The sequence below is a fragment of the Prosopis cineraria genome, unplaced genomic scaffold (genome assembly GCF_029017545.1).
Source record: "Prosopis cineraria cultivar Desert tree isolate PC_DT_omini unplaced genomic scaffold, ASM2901754v1 PC1, whole genome shotgun sequence".
Classification (NCBI taxonomy): Eukaryota; Viridiplantae; Streptophyta; class Magnoliopsida; order Fabales; family Fabaceae; genus Prosopis; species Prosopis cineraria.
Genome location: NW_026555332.1, coordinates 7709750 through 7727202, shown reverse-complemented (window position 1 = coordinate 7727202; position 17453 = coordinate 7709750). Strand labels below are relative to the sequence as shown.

Genomic DNA, 17453 nt, shown 5'->3' with positions numbered 1-17453 from the left:
TTGCCTTGTCTCTGATCATTCAATATGTTAATCCTGCAAATCAACATTTCTCAGGGTTTGTTGTCATGAAAACAAGTGATCCAACATGGTAAACCTTGTTAGCAAGATTTTCTTAATATATTGGCAAGTAAATTTTACTAAACTGAAAAGTTTGCTTAACTTGACAAGTTCGCTTCATCTTATAAAGACACTTGTTGAACTTTCTTCACATTTTTCTTAATAAATTGACAAGTAAACATTAATAAAATAATAAGTTTGGTTAAGCCTTTAACAAGTGTACTTTGTAACAGCCCTTCTAGGTCACCACTGCCTCTCCAGGGTCTTTTCCCAGGCGCTGGACAACACACATGTCACTACATGATTGCCGGCTTTTCCACTGGTGGTACAGTGGTTATTCCTCACCCCACCCTCACGGGGGTCTTTTGGAACCTCCCCAGACTCGAACCTCCAACCTCTACCACCTTAACGAAGTTGAGGCGAAGTCTGGTACCATTGAGTCAAGTTGACTCAATGGTACCAGACTTCGCCTCAACTTCGTTAAGGTGGTAGAGGTTGGAGGTTCGAGTCTGGGGAGGTTCCAAAAGACCCCCGTGAGGGTGGGGTGAGGAATAACCACTGTACCACCAGTGGAAAAGCCGGCAATCATGTGGTGACATGTGTGTTGTCCAGCGCCTGGGAAAAGACCCTGGAGAGGCAGTGGTGACCCAGGAGGGCTGTTACATACTTCATATCATATAAAGACACCTAACAAGTTCTACTTAGTAAATTAATTAGTGAACATTAATAAAATTACAAGTTGACTTATTTTCGGCAAATAAATGGTTTGAAACTAAAGTGACAATTAAATATTAGTTGATTGACGAGTGAATTTTACTCAAATAACAAGTTCACTTAGAGCCTGTCTGGATAGGCGCCAAAATCAATTATACAAGACAAGATCATGGTTTCAATAAAAATACCCAAACACCCCCATTTTTATATCATTGATTATCATAATCAATTTCAACTTCAGCTCCCTTTATCGATTGTAAAAAATTTACCTCCCAAGCATACCCCTCCAGCAAATTTTAGATATCCTTTGAGCTTCAACGTTAGCTCCCTGTATCAGCTTCGTATTTTGCACATATTATTTATTCAATAAATTCACAAAAATTTATATTATTATTATTATTATTAACATGTTTTTTAATATTCTAGTTTTATACACTTTTAGTTTTTTTAATATTTTAAGTTCTCATAACACTACTCATAGAAGAACTTAGAATAACAAAAAATAAAGGTGTAGCCATGTGGGGGCCTAAAATATATAAAAAAAAGTACAGAGACTTATAATAAAATTTTAAAAAAAATATAAGGATCTAAAATTATTAAACATAATTCAACAAATTTAAAAATATTATATATAATTTTATCAATATTTATATTTTAAAAATAATGGCCTTTATGGTAATTTTTATATTAAAAATTAATTTTGACTAAACCATCCAAACATCTTCATAAATTAGTTATTATAAAATTGATATGAAATATTTAAGAATTATATCTTCTCTTTTATTAAAGTTATTTGAACTTAGATATATTGAGTTATTTATTCACATAAATTAAATTGTAAATATTAATATAAACAATATATTTACTTCTTAAATAAAATTTAACAAATTTAAAAATATTATATACAACTTTATTAATAATTTAATTTTAAAAAGTAATATCCTTTATGGTAATTTATACATCTTAAATTGATTCTAACTAAATCATTCAAATACCTTCAATTTTGATAAAATTAATTTCAAAAAAAAATAATATTTAAATAGATTGCATTCTAACATAATTAATTATAATCAAAATTAATCATATTAATCAGTTATATATATCCAATTAAAATTCAAATGGGCTCTTGAGCCTTTAACAAATATAAATATTGGGTTATACCAACTACTATTAAATTTAAACCTTCTTGATAAGTTATCCCTTGTGAATTGACAAGCAAACATTAAGACAATAACAAGTTAAATTAAGCTCTTAACAAGTACATGATTTGGAAATTGAAAATTAAGTTGATAACATAAAATTTTGATTTATTTTATCTAGAAGTGCCTGTGGCTTGGTTGTTTCGTATTTTTTTGATGAACCAAGAATTCATGAATTCAAATCCCCTTAGCTATCTTAAAGAATTAATTCAATGGGTGGTGGGCGCCATAGTGGTGGAAAGTGGACTTTTTTTAAAAGAAAAAAAAATAAATGGTATTAATGTTATTTCTCATGTAAACATATTTACAGTTTGATTTCCTGATCCTGTAGTATAATTTCAAATTGTATCTGGTGAATGTATGTTCTCTCAGTGGTCTGGGAATTCAATTTTTCCAATTTTTAATCAAATGATGTTATCAAAAATATTTTTTCATTAAAATATATAAAAATTTATTTAACAAGAAAATTTCTAAAGCAAATTAGTTTTGAAGTCACGCTATCAATAATATGAACATGGTTAATTACAAATCGATCATATGATAATTTATATTATAATATTATCTTGATTCACATGAGACTCAAATCTTATTTAATATATTTTTATTTAACTTTTACTTTTATAATGAAATTAATTCTTCATCAATAGAAATTTAATGAACGTTTAGAGGATTTTTTTTTAAGGCACAAGAAGTATAATCCACCAACTACAAACAGTCTAATATTACTGAGGTACACAGATGAAGGATGGGCTCTTTTTGAATATATTGCTAAATATAAGAGTTGGGATTTAAATTCCTATAATTTAATTAAGTGACTTTTATCCCTACCATTTACATCAATCTGAGTTGGTTAAAAGGATTATTTATTAATAAATATTATCACATATATTTTAATATAAAATTTTTATTTTGATTATAATACGAAGACTTAGTTTTGTATAATAAAACATATTTCTTTAATTTTTTACTAAACTTTTCTAATAAATAGGACTCTCAGATTCCTGATGATATGATAATTTTCTTGCCACGATTCTATGCACTTGGTTTCACTCAAGATTAAAGCTTCATAATACCTTTTTATATATATAAATACAATCATAATACTTTTTGACAACTAATAATATGGTATTAATTAACTACAAACTACAATAGTAATGAGAAAACAGAATATATATAATTATTAGGATCAAGAATGAATGACCCCCGGCCGCCCACATGAATCACGAATCTTTTGAACTTAACAACTTCCAAAGTACTTAGTAATAATAATAATTATAATAATAATAATAAAGAAAAAAATAAGGAAAAATATATAAATTCACGACTTTAGAAAAACATTTAAATTAAAAAGTGAGCGAGCATGGAGTATTGCTGTGATGAGATGGAAACTAAACCTACCTTTTAACGCACACGCGCAACTAATTATATATTAAAATATTCTTTAATGAATTAAAAAAAATTAATTCAATTGATAAAGATTTGAACAATAACTTATAAGATCGAGCATTCAAATCCTGCTTTCGATGCATGGATCTTGTTGGTGGTTTTACATGATATAAAAGGTTTCTTTTTATTAAAAAAAAATGTTGACACGCTCAGGGAAAAAGCGACTTTTCATTTTTTTTTTTTTTACCTCCACAGACTCGGCCTGTTTGTGTTTCTTGTTTTTATCGTGCTTTTGAGAAACCCCCCCTTTTTTTTGGTTTTGTTTTTCGTAAACATTTTTTCAAAATCTTATCTTATAAGTTGAAAAATATTAAAAAATTCACTGTTCAAGAAACAGGGCCCACCAATACTTTTTTAAAAAAATTGTTTTCCCAACTTTTTTTCTGCAATATATTTTTGTCATGCTTATTTTTTATTTTATATAAAATAATATTAGTAATATAAAAATTTTCACCAGAAACAAAAAGGAAAAAACTCATTAACTATATCTGAAATTAACAAAAGAAAGAATTATATACTTAATACAATAAAAATAAAAAATTATATATCATTTATTTTATAATGGACTCTTATTACTAATATTATTAATACTTTAAAATTCGCTTAATTATTTGATCTAATTAAGAGAAAATTACACTCAAATCTCACACAATACAAGTAAATACTATAAGATTTAGTGACAATTGAACATAGCAAAATGACAACTAATTGTGTTGTCATTTTATTGGGCTAAGTTGTCAATAAATTTTGTGATATTATTGTAAGGGACCTAAACATAATTTTTTCTTTAATCTTACATGTTGAAGATATTGAAAAATTTTACCGTTTAAGAAACAATAAAATTAACCGTAATTGTGGGACTCACCAACACTTTTTTAAAAAACTTGTTTTCTCAACTTTTTTGCTACAATATGTTTTTTTATGCTTATTTTTTCATTTCGTAAAAAAAAAAATTAAAACATGTTTGACGAGAACTATTAACACTTAAAAATTATTTTTTATATTATACTTATATGATATCATATTAGCATATTTTATATTTATATAGTATTCAAATGATTTTAAAAATTCTTTTGCAGGCAATACGTTCAGAAATAAAATAAGGTGTTTATATTTTTAGTATATGCAAAAGTAAAAGAAATTTGTAAAAAAAAAAGGTTTTCTTTTGATTGCTCACTAATATCCTCCTATTTGATACTCCCTCCATTTAAAAATATAAAATATTTTTAACCGAATTTCACTTCCCAATAAAGTAGTTACTTACTTTTCAACTAACACTAACTTTTCATATTTATCTTTATTAAACAACCTACAATAAATATAAAGTTATAATCAATAGGGGCTCTTTAAAAAAAAGATAATGATTATACCTCAAAAATTAAAAATGTCTTATATTTTTAAACATCAAACTCCTTAAAAAATACTTTATATTTTTTAATGAAGGGAGTAGCAATCATATTTATAATACAGTCGAGTACTGAATGTGAAATGTAAATATCTCTTTTAACAAGAATTCGAACTTTAATATATTACATTGTGAGGAATTAACCTTTTTTGTTAGGCCTAATCTTTATTACTAAAAAATAATAAGTTGTTATTAAAATAACTTATCATACATTTGTCGTGTGGATAGTTTTATATTATATTTTTATAATATAATGTTAACATATTTTTATCTATGATATCATATTGACAAATTAACATATTTTTGTATTGTATTTTAATGATAAAATATTAACATTTTTTACATTTTATTTTTATGATATAATATTAATATATTTTTATTTATGATATAATATTACCATATTTTTTATTTATTTAGTTTCCAAATTACCTTTTAAATTTTCCATGAATAATAAGTTCATAAATAAAATAAGATGTTTATATTTAGTACGTACAAAATTAATAAATTGTAAAAACTAACATGTTGTTATTAAAAATAATTCATCAGAAATTTACTGCGTGAATAATAAACTTCGCCCGTGGTCTTTTAAAAAAAAACGAATTTTTTTTTTGAAATGGCCTAATATTCTAATGGTTTATGAATAGCTAAAGCTACAGAATTCATTGCTGAGCTATGTAAATAGAGTTTTTGGCTTAAAAATTTATAAACCGTGAAGGTGTAATTTTAAGCTTTCATGAAAGTAAAAGTATGTGTCCATGATTTAAAAGGGGACTATATATTGTAATATTTCTTGTAAAATTCAGAAAATTATAAGCTCTTTAAATCAATACAAATTATATTTATGTTTTATTTGTTTAGAATATGTGTTGTATAAAAATATGTAAACAGTGCTTGCTCTTACTTTCACTTTTTTATTTTATTTTATGAGCTTTATTGAATTATTTCAAATTAGTTTATCATAAATCACTAAACTTTATGCAATTATTAATTGTGCAATAGGTAACTGGTTCCATTTCATATAAACCTTATCTCCTTTTTTATCATTTATGTAGTATTAGGGTAGTTGATTAACCTAAGTAGATTGATTAGGGACTAATTAGTATGTTATAAATTCATGGCAGTCTACTAAAAAATTTTGTTCAATTATTGCTTGCAATATTAACACAATATGCTTATCAACTCTATTTTATAGATTTGGTTAATTGTGACTTTGTTTTGCTATTTTCACAAGCATAGTGGTCATGATAGACAAGTCAGTGAAAGAGTAATAGGACTAGAGAAAATATTTTAATGATAGACAGCAACTTGATCACTTGTGCTTTATTTGGGACTAAAAGCATGGATTAATATTATGACTTATTAATCAATAATTTTACTTTTTTTTTTCAAAGAATAATTAAGAGTTTTTAAATTATATTTTTTTGTGGAATTAAAGAAAAAGAGAGAGACGCAATGATGAGATTTTTTTTTTTTGAACTTTATATGAATGACTTTCGTTTCTTTTTCCTCCGATTGATACTTCATCCTATACTATATTAAGGCATATAAATTTAATATTTTAATGCAAATTCTCTTATAAAGATCTCCCATAGCCCAAGCGGCAAATATAAAGATCTATTTTATTATTTTTATTCAACTATTTTAATCATATTTTATGCAATATAAGATGTGTAAAATTTGATTTAAAAAAATTATAATGTGTTATGAGAGACACGTTTTACAAAGTCACAACTTCTCATAAATATACAGACCAACATAATGCCTAGAGACAAATTAAAAAAGCAAAAAAAAAAAAGAAATAAGTGAATTCTCCATAATCCTCCCCCACATAACATTTTCTAGTTATTTCAAGGGAAAACAATAGATAAATCTTTTTAACAAAAATAATAATTTAATCTCATAAAATAATACGATGATAATAGTGAAGTCTCAAGGGACTTCTTTGATATTAAATTTTTGTTTGAAATTCTTTTAATACACTTTTATAATTTAAAAAGTTATGGTCTTCTAAATTATTTTATTTATTAGTAAAATCAAACTTGCAAATATTTATACTAAAATTATGAATTGTATAAAACTAATTGGATTTTGCTGTATGAAGAAATTGCTAATAGAAAGTAATAATTTTTTTAAATTATTTTAATCATTGATGCTTGTAAATATTTATATTAAACTTTTAAATTATATAAAATTAGTTACAAATGGGTAGAAATTTAAAGTAATTTCGTGTAAAAATTTAATTTCAAAGAAATTTCTTAAAACCTCAAATTACTTATCACATTTTGCGAGGTGGAATTATTATTTTACTAGAGATTTAGGTCTATTTGAAACTTTTTTTTATCTAAAAACTGATATTTTATAGAATATATTTTGAAACAAAAAAAAAGATAAAAATGAGTTTTTTTTTTCATTCCTCCTTATTTCTTAAAACAATAATTCTAAAACACCAAAAAGATACTTCTACTTTTGTATTTTCCAGGATAACATTTTATTTTTTATTTTCTAAAATATTTTTTAAAAACAGTTTATAAAACAAATTTTTTTTATTTTTTATTTTAAAAAATAGAAATAGGCTGCCAAACAACCCTTGTTGCTATTCTCCGTTCCTTTAAAGCACGTTTGAAATCTGGAAAGTGCTATCCAAATTTCATCCAAGCTCTGGACACGTGGCGCAATCCCATGCATTAAAGACTGACGGTTGAGATCGCCTTTGACATCCCCTCATCCCACGCACCTCTCATGAAATCAGTATCCGTGTCTAGACTTTTGAAGTTCTTTTCGGTTTTCTATTGTATTTGGTTAAAGTATTGATTGTCATGTCCTGTTTAAAATGATTAACATGTGATCAAGATGTTCACCCTAGGCGTTGGCTTTGATTTGTGAGTTATAATGTTAAATATTTGGGAAATATTGTTTGAGCCTTAAATGAGTTGTATTAATCAATTCTTTATTGAAAACATCATGTATCAAACCAACAATGCCAATATCTAGGAGTGGAGGCTAAGAAATTAGCAGAAATCACAATTCCCTAATTTTTAAATTTTTTCTTAGTAAAATATAGAAGTTATATATTTTTAGTCTTTGAATTGACGTATTATAAAAGCCTTGAAATACTATATGTAATTCTCATTTTAATTTTGTAATAATCTTTTATGAACTAACTTAAATATATAATTATCATATGATTTATTTATTTTTAACAAAATAATATTATAGTTGCTCTTAAAGTATTAATATCATTTGATTTTATTTTTAATTTATATTTGATCAAAAAAATTATAAAAATTATTAATAACAAACTTTATAAAGGACGGCAAGAAAAATCTCAAAATATATTGAATAAAAAACATATCAATTGAAAGAATTAAATAATAAATTCAATAAGCAAGTGATTAATTTTTGTAGATTAAACATAATTTTAAATCTCAATGATGTATTTAAATTATTCAATGTTTATGTGGAAGATAAAATTTTCACCAATTCAATGATAGTTTATATTGAGAAGAAAATTTGTAAAAAAGTTTATCATAAACATGATGATTAATTATTTTTATACTATAAAAATCTAATGAACAAAACTTAAAAATTGAAGATATGTATTTGTTTTTGTAGATGTGTGTGTGTAAAATTGAATATAAATATATAGGTTAAATATGTTAGTAATATATATATATATATATATAAATTATTACCAAATTTAGATTTCTAACCTTGTTTTTAAAAATCAAACACCATGGAGTAAACCTTTTTATGCTTTAGTAAAGTAGTATTTATCATGGTATATGCTTGTTTATTAATTTTAATTCTTTCTATTATGGTATAATTCTTTCTACCATGATAATTAGTCTCAAAATTGTTTTATTTAGTTAATAAATCATTTTCTACCATAATAAGCCGTTTAGAAATTAATTTAGTTTTTAATTATCATGATAGACTCTTTTATATTATGATAAAGTTTTAAAATAATATTTTTTTATTCTTTCAATCATGATAGATATTATTCTGTCATATTAAGTGTTTTAAGATTAAGTTTTGGGATGTCACTTTATTTGTTTTAATAATTCAGTTTAAAATTTAAGAGTGTTACAATATGTTTATCAATTCTATTTTATAGACCAATTGTGACTTTGCTTCACTCTACACGAGCATAGCAGTCATGTTAGATTTGGATAATAAACAAGGCAGTGGTAGAGCAATGAGATTAGAGAAGATATTTTCATGATATTTAATTAACAGCTTAATCAATTATGTTTTGTTAAGACTAAAAGCATGGTTTAATTACATTATAAGTCTATTAATCAAGACTTTTTTCTTTTCTTTCTCAAGAATAATTAAAACTTTTTAAACTATGTTTTGTTTTTTGAATTAAAGAAAAAGAGAGACACAATAATGAGATTTATTATTTTTTTGAGTTTTATATGAATGACTTTTATTTCTTTTTTTTCCCCTATAATTACTTTATCCCATACTATTTTTTTTTGGGATCAACTGTATAATTAAGGCATATAAATTTAATATTTTAATACATGTGCTCTTGTAAAGATCTCCCATGGCCCAAGCACAAATACAAAGATCTATTTTTTAATTCAACTATTGTATTTATATTTTATGCAATTTAAGAGGTGTAAAATTTGATAAAGAAAAAAATTATAGTGTGTTATGGCCTACTAAAAAAACATCATACATTTCAGGATGAAAGTCACATTTTATTGAGTCAAAAACTTCTCATAAAAATGCACACTAACATAATATCTAAAAACAAATAAAAAACAAATAAGAAATTGAATTCTCCGTAATCCCATCACGCATGGCATTCTCTTGCTCTTTTAAAGCACGTTTGAAATTTTGAAAGTTCTGGACACATGGCATAATCCTATGGATTAAAAACTGACGGTTCAGATCGCCTTTGACCTCCCCTCATCCCCCCCACCTCTCATGAAATCAGTATCCGCGTCTGGACTTTAGAAGATTTAAAAAAAAAATAAAAAAAATTCTCTACGCGCCTTTTCCCCCACCTTTTGCCAGCAAGCCTATGTTGATTTTTGGTAATTTTTTATTTTTTTTATTTTGGTAAAAAATGTTAACGATTTTTTTTGACCAAAAAAAAAATGTTAACGATTGAACGAAACAATTGAAGAAATGCATTTCTCGTGTATGTGTATCCAATTATGAGATTCCTTCCTTGTAATGATTTCATATCTTCCCCATCCTTCACTAGTAATAGCTTCTTTTCTTATTCTAATTAGTTTTCTCTTACATGTTATTCTTTATCTAGTATTAGTTTATCGTATCAAATCAAATATAATAATATAAATATACAAGTGTGGATCATGCATGTGAATTGCCCAAGTTGGATAATATATTAATATAGTTTAATATTAAAAAAAAAACAAAAGTCTACCAATTGGGTCATAAAGCAGCCATGGTTGTTGGATTATGAGTCTTTAAAAAATTTCAATTCCTCTTGCTTAAACTTAATAGCTTGAAGAGATTTGGCAATACTAAAATTTATCATAATATTATAATTAGATAATCACGAAGAAAAAAAATCTCTAAAAATTATTACAAACAAAATACAGCTCTCAAACGAACTTAAGTATGCCATAACATAAGTGATAGAAATTGTTATCCATGTGAAAAAGAAATGCCACTTTCAAGAGAGAAGGAAAAATGGAAATTAGGAGAATGATAATTAAACACCTTTAAAAGGAATCAATGTAAAATAAAGATTTGTGTACAACTAAAATTTAAAGGGAAAATTACATTTAAAGACCTTTTAAAAACATTAATCACAATAAAGATCCTAAAATTAGAAAATTTCAGAAAAGAATCATGATCCTTAGTTGACATTAAAATTTAAAAAAATGATAATAAATTTTTTTAAAAAATATATAAACGATAATTTGATCCCTCAAAATGTTATAATTCTCCTGAAGTTCTTAAGGACTTTTCTATCATTAATGAATTTATATAAATTATCAAATTGTCCTTATTAAAAATAAATGATTTACAATTTTTCTTCTTAAAGTCATAAAAATGCAACAGTAAATTATAACTTCGCATGTTAAATTCTTTATTTGCTGTTACAGTATTACGAATATAAGAAAAAAAATTGTGAATCATTTATTTTTAACAAGAGCAATTTGATAATTTACATAAATTCATTAATGACAAAAAAGTTCTTAAGAACTGTAGGAAAGTTACGACATTTTAAGAGATCAAATTGTCGTTTATATATTTTAGACGGATTTTACTGTCATTTTCCTTTAAAATTTTTTTGATTGAATTTTTTCAGTACTAGTCTTTCATACTTTTAATACTCATATTTTACATTTTTAATAGTCAGCTCAAAAAATTTCAATACTCATCTTTCATGATTTTATAAAATAATTAAAGATAAATATTTTTTCAGTATTAAAAATTTAAAAAAAAGTACGAAAATGGGAAAAATGAGTAATGAAAAAATCAACTTATTCCGGATAAAAATTATGATCCTTTTTGGAAATTTTAAACTTTTAAAATTTGTAATTGTAAATATTGTTCTTAGAATATAATTCTCTCAACTTTAAAATTTGAAATTCAAACTTTTATATTGGATGTTTTTACACTGTCCATATTCTGATTTTGCCAGGCTAATTCCTTAACTTGGAAAATAGAATTACAAGTACCTTAAGCGCTAAGGAATCCAAGGAATTTGATTAGACTTACATGGGATGGGACAAGGTTACGTTTAGAATTGGGGGAAGGAAACTTGATCATGCTATGCTTGCCTTCCCACATTGACATTCTTCAATGCAATCATTTCCTTAATATCATCAAACTTGCCTTCCCTTCCTTTCATCTCCTTCTTTCTCTTCCACTTCAACCTTTCACGCGTTCATTCAATTCGTCTCTCAACGTCCAATTGACTCTCTTAATCCAAGGCAAGTCTCACCCCTCTTCATTATTATTTCTCTCACACACTTTTTTTTTTAAAAATGTGAAATTACAATTTCAAATTTCACAACTACTTCATTTGATTGGTACTAGTCTCCCTACAACTTGTTCTTCCTCTTCTTATTTTTGTCTAGTATAATTTTTAATTTTTTTTAATACAACTATGTAGTGCCAATTGCTATCCAATAAATAATTAAATGTAATTTTTTTAACATGGTTCTTCTTATAATAAAAAAGATTTAGGTATGACAGATCTCAAAAACTCTAGTCATATCATGCATTTAGACTTAAAGAGTGTATATAAAAATTAAAATATAAATTAATCACTAGCAAGATCTTCACATAATTAAATCAATCAGCAGAATTTGATTTCATAATCTTATATATATATATATATATTGAGGATTAAATTTTTGTCAAATGAACTAATCTTTGTTGATTTCTCTAACATGAATTTTTCTCTTACAAGGGTTAAACAGGATCTTGTTGACAACAAAATCAAATCCATTTTCATTCAATAAAACCATCATTATTTTTTCTTATAAATTTTAAATTTTATCATAAATATACTTCACATCCTTTATATTTATAATACATGGAAAATTTACATGTTGATATATTAATATTATTTCCTATAATATATATGTTAATATAAGTTATGTTATTACCATATCGAATCAGTGATATTTCATGTAAAAAAATAATTATTTTTCATGAATAAAAATAATTATTAATTATAAATTATAACCTAATTTTATTTAATTTTTGAAAGCAGGGGAAGCTGGCAAAATGCTGAAGAAGCTCAGGCGAAAAGTCAGCAATGCAATTGATGGCCTCAAGAAGGGTACCAAGCAATCTATAAAACCCCTTCAGCCTTTCTCTAAACCTTCATACTCACCATCACCGCCGCCGGAGCCGCCGCTACTGCTACCTTCTCCTCCTGTGACGTTTCCGAGCCGGCCGCTGCGACCTCCTCCTCCTCCGACGTTGTCGTTTCCGATGACTCAGAATCGACCAAGCAGGCCTTTCCTTTTCCCACAAGCCCAGTCCACAGTCCTCCCCGAACCCTCCAATTTCTTCTCCCCCAACCTCCTCTCAGCCCCACTTCCTACAAACTCCTTCTTCCAAAACTTCGTCCTCAAAAACGGCGACCAGGCTGAGTACATTCATCCTTACTTGATCAAATCTTCGAACTCTTCTCTTTCTCTCTCTTACCCTTCTCGCTTCTTCACCTCTGCTTTCATCTACCAGACCTTCAACGCTGATCTCACCATCGGAACAACCCGCCCAGGTTCTAACGCCAACCATGTAATCTCTTCCTATCATGATCTCAGTGTCACGTTGGACATCCCGTCTTCGAATTTGCGATTCTTCCTCGTCAGAGGAAGCCCCTACCTCACCGTGGCGGTGACTCAGCGTACCTCACTTTCGATCAAAACAATCCATGCGATCCTTTCGTTCTCTTCCAACGATTCCCTCACCAAGCACACCGTTCAGCTTAACAATGGCCAGACGTGGTTTATATACTCGTCTTCTTCTATCAATTTGAGTCATACCCTGTCTGAGATTACTTCGGATGGGTTTTCGGGTATAATTAGGATCGCTGTTTTGCCCAATTCAAAGCCGAATTACGAAACGATCCTTGACAGGTTTAGTCCTTGTTATGCGGTTTCAGGGGATGCTTCATTGACGCAACCGTTTACTGTGGAATATAAGTGGGAGAAGAAAGGGTGGGGCGATTTGCTGTTGTTGGCTCACCCTCTTCATCTGCAACTTTTATGTAATAATAATGCACGTGGTGTTACTGTTCTTGATGACTTCAAGTACAGAAGCATCGATGGAGACCTTGTAGGTGTGGTTGGGGATTCATGGTTGTTGAAGACCGATCCTATTTCTGTAACTTGGCATTCTACCAAGGGTGTGAGAGAAGAATCCTATGAAGAAATTGTCTCAGCGCTATCAAAAGATGTTGAGGGTTTAGATTCCACCACAGTAACAACAACTTCATCTTATTTCTATGGGAAATTGGTTGCCAGAGCAGCTAGATTGGCATTAATAGCTGAAGAAGTGGGGTTTCTTGATGTGATTCCTGCAATCAGGAAGTTCTTGAAGGAAACTATTGAGCCATGGTTGGAAGGAACCTTCAATGGCAATGGCTTTCTCTATGACCCCAAATGGGGAGGGATTGTAACAAAACAAGGGTCTAAAGATTCTGGTGCTGATTTCGGGTTTGGTATTTACAATGATCACCATTATCATCTGGGATACTTCCTTTATGGAATTGCTGTTCTTGCAAAGATTGACCCCGCTTGGGGAAGACAATACAAACCTCAAGCTTACTCACTCATGGCAGATTTCATGAACCTAGGCAGAAGATCAAACTCCAACTACACGCGCCTTCGATGTTTCGACCTTTACAAGTTACACTCTTGGGCTGGAGGTTTGACAGAATTTGCAGATGGAAGAAACCAAGAAAGCACAAGTGAAGCTGTGAATGCATACTACTCAGCAGCATTAATGGGTCTAGCATATGGTGATACTCATCTTGTTGCCACTGGATCAACCCTTGCAGCGCTGGAAATTCATGCAGCTCAAATGTGGTGGCATGTAAAAGAAGAAGATACCTTATATGAGCAAGATTTCACGAAGGAGAACAGAGTAATGGGTGTTCTTTGGGCTAATAAAAGAGACAGTGGACTCTGGTTTGCACCTCCTGAATGGAGAGAATGTAGACTTGGGATCCAGGTTCTGCCATTGTTGCCTATCACTGAAGCATTGTTCTCTAATGTGAAATATGTGAAAGAGCTTGTGGGATGGACATTGCCTGCATTGAATAGGGAAGGTGTTGGTGAAGGTTGGAAAGGGTTTGTGTATGCTTTGGAAGGAGTTTATGATAAAGAAGGAGCATTGGAGAAGATAAGAAACTTGGAAGGCTTTGATGATGGAAACACATACACTAATCTCTTGTGGTGGATTCATAGCAGAGGGGATCAAGTTGAAGAGGAAGATGATTACGGTCATGTAAAGAACTGTTGGTTTGGTCAATACTGTCACTAAGAGTTGTTTGATTATCTCCATCTTTTTTTTTTTCCGGCCAAACTATCTCCATCTTTTAAAAGTATACAAAAAGTTCTAAAATTTATGTCATATTGTGCTCCTAATAATGTATCTTTTATATCTCATATACAAGTTTGTTTATCATTGTAGCGGAGTAGTTTTAAATTCATGTCAGTAAAGTCTGTTTTCAAGCTTCTTGTGTATTTCTGGCTTTTCGCTGTTTCCTTTCCCAAATATTTTATATGTTATATATATGTGTGTGTTTATATATATATATATATATATATATCAGTGATATCTGCTAAATTCAAGTCTCATCAGAATGTTATAAAAGATTAAAACTTTAAAATACGCGTATATGAGACTTCATCGAGCTATATATCAATGAAAAATCTTAATCTAGTTTGTACATTTGGTGTTCCTTTGATTAATCATTGATTAGCTTACTCTTGGAAGAAAATAACAATTAAGTCACATTTATATGCTCTTCTCTTAGACTAATTGAATGTATATACTATTTTTTTAATGTAATAGATGAGGATATGTTAGATTTTGAAGGTGTGCCTGTGATTGATGGAGAGATAGCTGGTAGGATAGACGCTGACGGCTGACACGTATATCCATTAGTTATTATTTCATCTTATTTTATAAAATATTTTTTTAATTGATTTGATATCTCAAGTATAAAATATTTAAAAAAATAAAATTTTATTAATGATAACTATTTTAATATTATCTCTTATTATTAATTTCAATATTATCTCTCATCATTTCTCTCTTTGAATAAATTTCATTTCCCGTATCTTGTTAGTGAAAGATAATTTTAAAACTCTATAAAAAAATTAAATTGTAAATTTTATTTAATAAAATTTTATTAGTATATATAATTTTATCAAAAAAATATCTTATAAATTAGGATGAAGGAAGTATAATAACATATTAAATAGTCTATATAAAATAAAAACATTAATTAAAAGTGATTAAGTATCAAAAACTTCTATAATTTTTCAAAATTAACTTAATCAAGCTGAGATCATAGATGGAAAAGTATGAGTAAAGAAATGACACTTTTAGACATGGATCATAAAATATAATTATTTTTTGTAACAAACCATGTATTAACAACTACGAAGATGAATATTATAAATAAGATTAGAGAAATCATGCTTCATGTTTAGGTGAATGTTGGATCAGTTGGGTTTGATTATTGAAACTAATGAATTGACTTTCGGTGGCAGTTCAGAGTTGGAGTGAAATAGCACCAAGAACAAATGCATTAAATACAACCCTGTTGAAACAAATACATTTAATACAATTAATAAAAGCCGCAAGAGAGTAGCATTGATCCATGATGAGCGATTCAAAAGAGTGAATTGTCGATGTTCAAAAATTTGCTTCCATAGCTAACTAGGCTGGGGCTAATGGAGAGTGTTAGTTTTTCATAACATGATGAATTAATATTTAAATTTTTATTAAAAAAAGCATTCATGTTTAATGCTTAAAAATACATCAAACAGGATTACCTCCGATAAATAATACATGTGGGTACAAAAAATTGATATGGCTATTTGACCTAGCATTGTTGAGTCTAATTGATTATAATTTTTTTAAAAATATTTTCTGCATTCACATAGTTTCAAATCTAAGACCTCGTACTTATATGGGCAGTGGGTGTCCTTTAATGTTTAAGCGTCGTGTGAAATACTTTTCCTTACAACATGCAAATTTGCAATACTAGGTCAACATGGTAGTTAATGAGAGACGGATCAACATGTATAACGCTTTCACTTGGCGGAAAAAAAAAACAAGAAGGAAAAAAATAATTGTAATACGCTAATACTTACAATGTGTGATGACTTAGTTCATTCAGCTTTATGATAGGTTAGATTTAGACAGTGATGCTCATATAACAATTGTAATATACTAATACTTAACAATGTGTGATGACTTAGTTCATTATCATTGAATAATAAAAAAACATGAAGAGCCAATAAAAAGAAAAATATCAAAAACTATATACTGGCATATTAAAATTATCAATTACTATTAAATAATTGTTAGTAAGTTGTTAAGTGGAAAACTAAGTTACAATAATTGACAATTATTTAATAATAATTTATAATTTCAATAAAAGAGACTTTAGAGTAATTTTATGATTTCATAAAACTTTTATGTCTTTTGATTAATTATGTGAGATCTAAGAGTGATTTTCTCATATGTTTAATTAAAAATATTATTTTTATTTAAATCATTTCCAAAAACTTATTATATGTTAAAGTTTGTAAATTGATTTATAATCTTATCAAATTTGAATATCTCTCCTTTTTTTTTAGATCATGTAAATTATTTTAAATAATAATAATAATAAATAATATAAACAATCAAATTAACAACACATGTGCATGCATTTTTTTTATAAAAAAAAATTGGTCCCCTCACTTCAATTTCAGTGATGGTTTCGCCGCCCGTGACTTATTTAATTTTGGAGGATATAGAAAGTAGTTTAGAGTTGAACGCGTTTGGATGCATGTATATGGTAAGAATTAATTTGTTCAACACACTGGAAAATTAAGTTTGCAAGGCATATATAAAATAATTTTATATTATATATATAGTTTTGGAAATAAAACATAGTTCAT

At 27.7% G+C, this 17453-nt stretch overlaps 1 protein-coding gene across 1 annotated transcript; it reads left to right on the top strand.

Annotated features, from left to right (window-relative positions):
- Positions 1-11614: 11614 nt before the first annotated feature.
- Positions 11615-15017, top strand: LOC129305090 (glucan endo-1,3-beta-D-glucosidase ARB_01444-like). Its single transcript, XM_054945011.1, has 2 exons — positions 11615-11744; positions 12533-15017. The coding sequence occupies exon 2, from the start codon at positions 12547-12549 to the stop codon at positions 14812-14814; it is 2268 nt and encodes a 755-aa protein (XP_054800986.1). The 5' UTR covers positions 11615-11744; positions 12533-12546; the 3' UTR covers positions 14815-15017.
- Positions 15018-17453: the final 2436 nt, after the last annotated feature.